This window comes from Jatropha curcas, chromosome 6 (genome assembly GCF_041381405.1).
Source record: "Jatropha curcas cultivar XTBG-Jc1 chromosome 6, XTBG_Jcur_1.0, whole genome shotgun sequence".
Classification (NCBI taxonomy): domain Eukaryota; kingdom Viridiplantae; phylum Streptophyta; class Magnoliopsida; order Malpighiales; family Euphorbiaceae; genus Jatropha; species Jatropha curcas.
The window spans coordinates 29172543-29183836 of record NC_143156.1 but is presented as its reverse complement, the minus strand read 5'-3'; the positions used below and the strand labels follow the sequence as shown (position 1 = coordinate 29183836).

At 32.6% G+C, this 11294-nt stretch overlaps 1 protein-coding gene and 1 non-coding gene across 2 annotated transcripts; both read right to left on the bottom strand.

Annotated features, from left to right (window-relative positions):
- Positions 1-168: 168 nt before the first annotated feature.
- On the bottom strand, positions 169-1302 carry LOC105649064 (uncharacterized). Its single transcript, XR_016321455.1, has 2 exons — positions 1168-1302; positions 169-922 (listed from the first exon to the last, which is right to left on the bottom strand). It is a non-coding gene; the product is annotated as an uncharacterized LOC105649064 (transcript).
- Positions 1303-4727: 3425 nt separating this feature from the next.
- Positions 4728-11294, bottom strand: ASA1 (anthranilate synthase alpha subunit 1). The gene is made up of 11 exons (XM_089723427.1): positions 11020-11294; positions 9887-10071; positions 9604-9793; positions 8376-8527; positions 7603-7718; positions 7278-7521; positions 7121-7177; positions 6828-6980; positions 6126-6206; positions 5512-5598; positions 4728-5414 (listed from the first exon to the last, which is right to left on the bottom strand). Exons 1-11 carry the CDS (start codon positions 11153-11155, stop codon positions 5091-5093), a joined length of 1725 nt encoding a protein of 574 aa, XP_089579553.1. The 5' UTR covers positions 11156-11294; the 3' UTR covers positions 4728-5090.

Genomic DNA, 11294 nt, shown 5'->3' with positions numbered 1-11294 from the left:
TTTTGGTGTTTGTGAAGAGAGAAAGTGAGGGAAAGGCTAAGAAAATGAGGGAAAACAGAGAAACAGGAAAATGGGAGAGAGAATATTAACTGATGTTTTATTGATTCTACTTCCACCAAACCCCATTGTATCATGCGATGCACGTTTGTATTTATTTTTTTTTCAATCTACAAAAACAAAACACAAATTTATTCATTTTATTTGTATAAATCACATGAAAACATAACCAACATGAAATTTCAACAAAACCTAATTAAGTAATTAGATCTATAGCACGTAAACATTTCTTGACCATAACCATGAACAGTAGCTGTAGGGCAAGTTTCCTTGAACACTCTCGAAGAATTTGTGATCCTGCAAGTTTTAGACGTACCATAACCACCATTACCGATACAACAAAATTCAGGCGTCTTGAATGCTAAACATTCACTTTTACATGCTACGGTCCGACCATTTACTCTCACTTGTAGCTCTTCAGGACAAGCTTTGTTCAAGTCTGAATTGCAACTTACTGACTTACATTCATTAGAGCTATTACCATAAGGTAATATAGATATCGGTATATTGAAACCACCTGCAAGGCTAATTCCATACATATCCATTTCAATATTAAGAAAAAGCGACACTAATGTGACCGGTGGCACGGGAAAATGTTGTTTGACACATCTTAGTAGGCCACCGCAATCGCCGGAAGTGCAATTCCCACGGCCGGACGGGTCAAATGAGCACCCTTTACGTCCCCATATAAGGGCAACTCCAACGTTAAATTTAATTATTCCAGATTCTTCAGGCTTTAACTCAAAACCTTCTTCATTTACTTGACCAGTTGCTAGTATAAATCCAGGCCATATAGTCGTGTTACATTTGTTTACTATGGTGACTTCTCTTAAGTTGGTGATTTCCCTTATTTTTGCTTCAGCACCTGAAGGGGAAAAAAAAAATCATTCAAGTTAATTATAATGGTAATATTAATTATTATTATTATTAAACAAATACAATTATGATTATGTTTGATAAGATATAATATAATCAACTATATTTTCTAATAGAAACACTATATTAGAAAATGTCTTTGTGATTATATTATATTACGTTCTATTGTGACTCGTCAAACTTAATATAAGACTCTTTAAACATATAAAAAAATAACTCGAAGAATCAATATACCTAGAAAAGAGATTAAAATTAGGAGGAGAAAATGTTGAAGTGCCATGGAGAGATAAATTGAGAATAGAAATTAGGGATGGGTATATGTAGGGCAATTAGCTAAATTAATTGGTTAATTCTGGTACTGAAATGGGAACCTTGTGACGTTTGGTATAAAATTAATTAATTATAGTTCGATAATCTGTTAAATTTTTATAATAATATAATTAACAATTTGTCACAATAAAAAGACAACCATGAATTACTCCTCAATCTCAGGCCCTATTACGTCTAATAATGTTCAATATCAATTCGACCTATGTGAATAATTACTCTAATAATAAGTTAAAATAACCATAATATGCAGTGGCAAAAAGTATTTGCGGGGTTGATCATCATGGCTTAGATCATAGGTTCGATCCTCCGCAACGTAAACTCTACCGGACCAGTCCCTTTACCTCCGAAAGGTGAGTGGGGATAAAAATATATATATATATATATATATATTTAAAGAAAATTATTGACTATTTAAATGCTTAAACACTCTCTTTAAAAAAAATTAATAAATCCCAAGTACCCAGAAAGCTAATTAGAATTATAAAGAAAATAATTCTGTAAAAAATTAGCGATTAGCAAATTAAATTAACACAGTACTGTTTTTTATCTCAAGGTTCACAAGGAAATTTAATTCGCTGCAAAAATACCATTTAATAAAAGCACATGCATGCGGTACTGATCAATGTTAGTTGGGATAGAGCGGTTGGAACTCTTTCTCCCCTTAATCAAATGTCTGAGTTTAAATCTTAAGTATAGAAATTGATACGTTAGGAGAGTCACCCTTACATTGGCCCTGCAGTATTTGGGCCGGACTTAGTTGAAGCCCGGTGGACTTTCAGATACCGGCGGTGATAAATGTGTCGTTGACTAATAGTTTTGATTTTATACCATATCAAAATTATTGATCTGACTATAGCCCAGGGTGAAACTAAACCTAAAAAATATTTATAAAAAGAAGGTAAAATCATTATTGAGATTTATTCATTTTGCTTTCCAAATTATAAAAAAATATATATATAATTTCCCTTAAATTAAAAAAAAAATGAAATTGGCTTGCGAGAAAGAATGATTTCCATTTTGATTGAATCGAAACTGCTGATTCATTGAATCAAAACCAGTTTGATGGAACTACCAACTCTGGAAGAGAATCTTTATTTTAAACAGTCAGCTGCTCCATTCAATATGTTGCTGCTTGCTTTGCTTCGTTTCTTGTCTTTTTTGGTCAATCCAAATCAAACCAACCGTTTTCCTGCAACGTTTTTCAGAGAATTGTTAGTCTTTTTACATATAAAGGTGTGATTTTTTGTTCATTTCTATAAAAGTAACAGTTATATTTTGTCTACATTTACCTGCAAACGCTCAAATTTTTTTTCTTTTGTAAATTTAATTATTCTTATTTGCAAATTATCTGAAATCAACTCAATAAAAAATCGAAACAGAATTTATCTAATAGTTTTAATTTCAAACCCCCAAAAAATCTTTTAAAAAACGTTTGCATAAAAAAGTAAATTTTTATTTTTGAGATTTCAGAAATTATTTCGAAACTATGAAAATTTATATTTTTTTTATTAAATTTAAAAAATAAAAATGGCTGGGTCAAAAGAACGGTTTCTATTCTGAACCTTGTTGACTCGAAAGCACCGGTTCACTAAATCAAAACAACTTGAAATGAACCTGACGACTCTAGAAAGGAATCTTTAATTTAAACAGTGAGCTCTGCGGCTGCTTGTTTTGCTGAATTTCTGGTCTTCTTTTGGTCAATACCTAACCTAACAACCGATTTGCAAAGTTTCTCAGAAAGTAATTTGTCTTTTTAAATATAAATTCTGTTGTCTTCTGTCGTAACAGATAAAATAGCAGTTATATTTTGTCCATATTTACCTCAAAAACGCTCAATTTGTTGGTAGAAGTTATTTGTTCTTATTAGCAAATTATCTGTACCGTAACGTTATCTTTATACCTAAAATGGCACAGTTATCTATAATTTTGAAACTATTATCTGCAAAGTTGTTTGTAAATATATGTATAATAAGAAAAGAAAAGAAGAAGTTTGTAAATATAATGTTTTGTTTTTAATTAATTAATTATTTATTTATTTATTTCCCTTACACACTCTTCAGGCTCAGACCACACTCGCACGTAATGATCGAGCCATTCTAGGGCCATGGCCACCCTGAAAATTTAAAAATATATATATATATATATATTCTGGTAAATTTTTTTCTTAAGGTTAAAATTTCTGACAAACCTTTTATGAATTTGTCTTTTTTTAATTTTTATATAACTACCAAATAAATATTTTAAATTATTATTTTTCATCATCGCTTCAATCACTTTTATTGACATTTCAAGTTTACAATTCCTTTTCCTTCTTTATGGATCTTTTATATGAAATATTTAATTCTCTAAGACTTAGTCATAAATTTATCCTTTTTTTCTATTTAATTTCAACTTACGTTAAAAATTATTTTTATACATAATTTAATATTGTTGGAATACTTTTTTGTAAATAATAATAATAATGTAACATTATTTTTTAAATTAATATAAAGAAAAAGAGTATTAAATTTTGAATTTTTTTCATTGGTTTTATTTAAAATTTTTTATATATACATGAAGTTTTTGAATGCGTTTTAGAGGCTATAGATCGGGGATATTCAAATTGGAGAAGAGTTACTAAATGATTGTTTAACGGTATGTATTTATAAATATTGACAATGAAATTATTATAAATGAATTTGAAACGATAAACAATGATTGAGTTTTATTGTAATTTAATTATAACAATTTTATTTTCTTCTTATAAGAAATTCTCATTATTTATATTTATTTTATATACTATTACTTATGTAAACTATACATTCAATTGCGGCCTCCCTCGATGATTCCATGTCATTGCTTGCACTTTACTTTGTGCTCAGAGCCACACGTGTCTATATGTTTAAATTAAAGTGATATTTAAATTTATTCACTCATACTAAATGTATCTCCATACTTAAATCGGAATATTGATATCTTTATATTTTTTTTTTAATAATTAAAATATTGATAGTACCAATAAATTCATTTTACTAACATTCAAAAAAAAAATGTCCATAAACTATGAAATTACAATTTTAGTCTCAATCAGAGTCTAATTAATAAAAATTAAAAAAAAAAAGCTCATATTTTTTTTATCTTCTTCCTGAACTATGAGCTCTATATAATGAGAGTTGAGTTGCTAACTTTACTCAACCTATGAAGCTGTTCTCTCAGTGATGATCAGTTTATAATTATAATTGACATCTTTTCTCTTCAGAATCCTTTTCACTTCTTCTTGAAATCATTGACTTTCTTGTTTTTCAGACAGAAAAACATAGGCTTCCAAGAATTTGACAAGCATGAATGTTTGTGTAGTTGGTTAATGGAGCAGGAAAGTAAGCTCGCAAAACCCTTTGGCCGAACAGTCCTTATGGTTCTTTACAACATTTTTTGGCTGAAGGGTTTTGCAAGTTTCTCCACTCTACATTCCAAACCACCCAGCATTTATGTCCTGAAAATATTTCTCTATTCAATCCATATCATTTCTGCAGTTGAAGTTCTTGTTAAAATTTTCTTCATAACCTTCCCGCGATTCAACGACGGTGTTAGGCTACTCAACAAAAACCTACAACGGTGTTAGGATACTCAACGGAGAGTAACACCGGCTATACCAAGCAAGGTAACCGTTTCATATTTGAAACGGAAAATATTTATTTTTGTATTAATAATAATCGAAAAAATTACATTTACTATAATAGTAAATACATGAAGAAGAACGCACCAACGGTGCTAAAAAAATGGTTGGGTGCCGTTGATTATATTTACATGGCCGGCTTCACATTTATTTACTTGGGTGGAGGCTCTTGTTATTTGTTTATAAAAGAAGCCTCAGCCAAGTCAATGGCTCTCGCAAGGCCGGCCGCTTTATTTTGGCACTCCCGGTGTTCGTCGTTGGGATCACTGTCTGCGACGATACCTGCACCAGCTTGCAGGTATGAGACCCATTCCCGACGTTGCTCGGCACCTTTATATAAGTACATGGTGTCGTTCCGAGCTCCAGTTGGAAACACCATGGTCCTCAACGCCAAGGCTACGTCCATATCCCCATTGAAGGAAACAGAACCGAATCCTCCGCTGTATGGACCTCGCCGATGTACCTCGAACTGATCTATCAGTTCCATGGCTTTCACCTATAGCATAATGCCAATTAAGATAATGAAGAAGATAGAAAAGAAATGTACCTCGATAGAGGCATGGAATATTAAGCTGTAAAGTTTAAAAGCAAACCTTTGGTGCTCCACTGACGGTCCCAACCGGTAACGCTGCCCGTAATGCATCCCAGGTGGATAGACCATCCCTCAATTCTCCGCTTACCTGCATTGAGGGAGTGGAATATGGAAAAGTTATTATCATCAGTAAAGTACGTTATTTTGTTAATCAGCTGAAATGAGAAAGCAATCTCCTTCAGCCAAATTCTTACTTAGATTCCTGGAAACATTCATATTAAGTCCTATGTATTTTTGTGGAATTCATCACATTTCATGTTTAATATAAAAACGAAATAGTTCATTGTATTTGTATGAGTTGAATTTTTACGGAATTCAACATAATTAAACCAGATTGTATCATTTATAAGTGAATTGTGTAGTTCAAATTCATTTGTACTAAACAAAAGGTAAATGAAATGTTGTAATAACAGCTTCCTTTTGTTGTATGGATACTAAATAGCATGAATGAAATCGTGCTATTTGCTATGGAATTCAGCAGAACATAAGATATCATACTGGCTTCAACTTTTTTCCCCGACATTCAAACTACATAATATGTTGTTACTGAGAAAGCAAATAAGAATTGCATAAAATGCTGAAGCCTATTTTGATAGCACAAGTGTAGATTCTCACCGTTGAGCTGATATGCATTACATGGGAATATCTTTCAATATTCATCAGTTTTTCTACAGTCACAGAACCATACTTCGAGACCTAGATGAGAACGTAAAAAAAAGAAATGCGTTAGCTTCAGCGGTTATACAACTTCACATCCAAAGATATTTTCTTGTGTATGATCAGACACAATTTATGAAAGAACTTAATATTGTTTGCAGTACAGCTCCAGAAAAATATCATCATATGACTCACATATAAAAAGGAAAAAAAGGGAAATTATCTAAAAATAATTCTACCCAAGCTATAATAAATTTTTCAAAAGGAAAAACACACAACAAATAAGAGAGAACAATTAAAATCCCCCTCGTCAGTTGAAGCACACCAATAAAATAAGAGATGTTGCATATACTAGAAAATAGCATCCACTTTGTTAATTTTTCTAAGGAGAAGCAAAAGAAGTTGTATCATTATAGATATAAATGAAATTGGAATGCCATTACTCAGATATCAATTCCTTTAGAAATGAAGAGAGCAAGGAAATGTGAACTAAAGGAAATATCCTAATTCACAGTAGTGACAGGTTATCATGTAAAACTCTATTATAGGTTGCTTTCAAAGAAAAGAATTAATAAGAACATAAGAGAGAATTAAATTGACAGCCGCATCTTAGAAATAACTTATAGAAATGCAGAATAAATCTACATAAAGTTATATAACCTTTCCAACATCATTTCTTCCCAAATCAACCAGCATAATATGCTCTGCACACTGCTTTGGATCATTTAATAGTTGCACTTCCAACATCTTGTCTTCTTCAGTTGTCTTCCCTCTTCTAATTGTTCCAGCCAATGGCCGATTAATTATTTTATTCTGTTTTAGTATGGAGCAAAGGGAAAGTTCATAAATGATAAAAAAAATAATAATAAAAGCAATATTTGTGCTAACTTCTATTGTCTAGGATATCATAATCATATTTGTGCTGAAAAAAATGCTAACTTCAAAATTTTTACCTTCTTTACCCGTGTGAGAATTTCTGGGCTCGATGCAACCAGAATACATCCTCTGGCCTGTTCAAACAAATTAAAAATTGTAAGAGTACTAAAGATGAAATTTCAGAAGCTTCAAATAACTGGAATTATATACAGTTCCAGAGAAGAAAGCACATACTTGCAAGTAGGTCATGTAAGGACTGGGATTCACTACTCTTAATGCTCGGTAGACTTCAAATGGGTCAGCAAATGTTCGGCGTTCAAAACGCTGACTTAGTACAATTTGGAATATATCCCCTGCAAGAATATGTTCTTTTGCTTTTAACACTATGCCCTTGTATTCTTCACTTGTCATGTTTGAATTTTTTAATGAGGGAAAATGGCGGGTTTGCAAGTTTACAACTCCTGCAGATAGCCTTGGACTAACAATTGGAATTTAAAAAAAAAAAAGTCAGTGAAATTTCAGATAGAATCAATAAAACAATATTACAGCTATAACTCACGGGTCAACATCCTGCACTCTTGCCAACAATTTTGCTAAACGTTTGATTCCATCAGCATAAGCATCTTCCACAGACGAGTACCTATCCATCCTCACCCAGTGAATGACATGGACTTTCTGACAACAAATAAATTCATGTTAAGAACTTGAAAATATAATATGCCTGATAAGGCAGCCGGACAAGTAATGCAGAATAATTTTTTCCATACATTATTAACTAAAACACTAACATATACATTCTGTTATCTATAATCATGCATATGCAAAAATCTTGAGGTAGGTTTAGAAGTGCTGAAAGGAGAAGCACTCAACTCGACTAAACATTAATCTCAATCCAGTTGAGGTCTATTCAAATCCTTTCCCCCACTTTCATTCCAGCTGGTTTAGAGGCACTCTGCAGATGTATGGCTAAATCCTATTTTACTACTTCATAAAAAGGCAGAGATAATTCATTATCGTATTTAATGGAAAGCATTTACTTCACTGGTCATAGTAGCTAGCTCAATCAAGAGTGCATCTTTTACTTTTCTCCTTTTTTCTCTATGATATAAGAATATGGACCAATCATGTCTCACCAAAACAACCCTATAATACCTACTTTATCAGACATACTTCTAAAAGCTATTCTTTACACATGCAAGAAGAAGGAAAAATATCAACATTGACTGTTACATAAATGAAAAAGATAGATGGTATCCAGCCAAAAGATCAAGAAATGTAATCAAGCATTCTATGAAGAGTGTGCACATTATTAGGATACTAAAACAAGAATACCTTCTCCACATGATCGAATACAATCACATCATCATAGAGACCAAGGTGTATATCTGCCAGATTTCGATCATCATCAGGAGCTCCTGAAAATGGCAGTTTTTTCTTCTCCACATATCGCACTGTATCATATGAGAAATAACCAACCCAGCCACCTATTCATAAAAGAAATAATCAGTATGGTGATTAAATGAACTTTATATAGAGATCATCTTGCAATGTCTATTTTATGCAGATTGGAAATTACTTAAAACTGTAACGAACTTGGATGGTGATATATCTTACTTATAAGTTTGGATTTATAGTTCTAGAAGCAATCCACAAATTTACCTACCTAAAAGAGGGGCGGATCCAGATAGAATGTTCAACATGCACATAGAGAATCTACAGAAATAAGCACATTTATATGTACACAAAGTGCAAATTACTTGCAACTTGATGAAGCAACTTCATAAAATCCATTACACATTTATGCTGATGCAAGCCATGCATGATGAAACACGGGTGGTTGTACCGCAACAGACAAAGTATTCAGCATCTTTATGTAAAGAATAATGCCAAGATCATAACAAGTTATTCCTGGTTGTCGTATTCAGGACCGTTAAAGGATATCGTTAATTCACATTTATATTTAGCACTGCTGTATTTGGAATCGTAGCGAATAATTCCACATCCAAAATGATTGGCAGCACCGAATAACTCCAAATCTCAAATTTCTGCTATCTGATTCCCAATTGTCATATTCAGCACCGTTAAAGGCAGCCGTTACTATTGAGTACTATTTCCTCCTCGCATTTATATTTCTCATGGCTGTATTCGGAGAGTACCGAATAATTCCACATCGAAACACTGAATAACTCCAAAATCTGAATTTCTGCAAAACTGTCTGGTCATTCCAGATTGGAAATACTGTTTCCTCTGCTTTCTTTTATGCATATCTATCATGTATAGTACGGTGAAGTCCATGCAGGTAATAAAATTAACAATCAATTGCATTTGAAAATTTTGATATTTTTCATATTTTTTCACCAAGGGAGATTATAATATAGCAATTCACGGTGCAATTATATTGAGGAAGAGCAAATTAAGCAACCAATCCATAGATAAAATCTTCAGCTGTAGTTTAATTAAGCTACATGTTCAAATACTTAATAAGTTCATCACTAAATTGTGCATTGAAGAGAAAATGAATATTATGAAGCAATTTAAATCATATACAGAAACCTCTTACCGCAAAAAGCTTCTGAAAGTTCAGAAATAATTTGGGGTTTCCAGCTTTCAGAAATTCTTCTTGGTATTGTCATTGGATCTTCAACAAATTCTTCAGTCAGACAGCCTGCTTCATGGTCTATTATGGTAACCTTATTTTCTTTTGCCACAATTTCAATTGCGGGCTGAGCTCCAACAACGCTGTAGCGTCCCTGAAGCCATTGATTCAGCATTAATAACAATTATACATGATTTGAGAGACTTATGACATAGAGACAAAACAAGATAGAATGATCAGCTCTTACAACTCTTGAAACCTGAAAACCAGGCTCCACAGTCTCGAAAAGAAAGCTTGGAGCCTCTCTATCATCTTCCTTAACCAAGCATCGGTAAGCTGTAACTGGAGTTAGCTGGTCAGAAAATATGCAACTGCGAAGAGGTACTATATTTCCATGTTTGGCTGCTTCCACAAACTTGGCTTCATCATCAACTAAAGAAAACCAAATCAGAATAACTATCAGATTTTGAAATAAAGCTCTTAAAAATAATATGAATTTTTTGTGAAAAATTAAATGGCAGATCTATTTAACTATAGAAGGGCTAAAGACATTAATTCCATTGATTATGTTTAACTTTAACTAATAAATTTCTTGAATGTTTTTTTTTTTAAAAGAAATCAAAATAGCATAGAAGTATACAAGACTAATTTTTTTTTTTTTTTTTTTTAAGTTTCTTTGTGAAAATAAACACTCATTTTGCACCAGATGAGATCAGTGAATAGAAATCAAAGAAAATTTTCCAAATTGACAAGCGGAACATAAAACTTTAATGAACTGAAGTTTAAGCGTAGCTTTGCCTGAATCTTTGCTAACTAAATAAAAAGAGAAGATCATGATAAGGCCAAGTTAAGAAATCCAAACTATATTCCTTTCCAACTTTTTTTCCTCAAACTACACGCAGATTAGTGAAAATTTGATAACGAATGTCAAAGAACATAATTTAAAAAAAAAAAAAAAAATGCATTAGTCATTCACCCAACCAAACCGTTAAACCACCATTGAGCAAATCGTCTTCTTTTTTCCAATTAGAAAGAGTAATAACATTAATGCATGTGCTCAATCCAAACAATAAATTTCTCTTCTTTTCTGTTTTTCCTTTCCATTTCTCGCGGTTTTCTCAGCAACCAAGCTGAGACTGGCCGAAAAAAAAAATTGCAAACAAGAAACAAAATTATAAAAACAACCACGGTCGAGAAGGTCTCAATACAATAGCTGATAAAACAATCAGAACACCATTAAAAAAAATATTTTCATTTTCAATTTTCAAATAGAAAATCCAGTAACAGAGCACGTGCTGAAATTCAAATGCAAAATTCCTTTCTGTTCTTATCCTTCTCACATTCTCTCGACAGCAAAGCAACGGAACGCTATGGAATTACCTAAAGAAGGGTTCGAGTGTGAAATGCACTTGAGTGAACGGACACAAGAGAAGGAGGTCGGCAGCCTTCTCCTGGTGGAAATGGCGGTGGTGGAGGGAACCGGAGAAAGGCGGAGAGAGAAAGTTAGGGATTGCATTGTCAGGAAGTGGGTAGAGAAGGGAGATTCTTTGTCTTGTAGTAAAGAGTAACGCTCGCTATAATGCAAAGAAACGCTTGCTCTTGCGTTCTTTGGGTTCTGGCAGTTGCTCTGCTTTAGTCTTCTTTCTTTCTTTCCC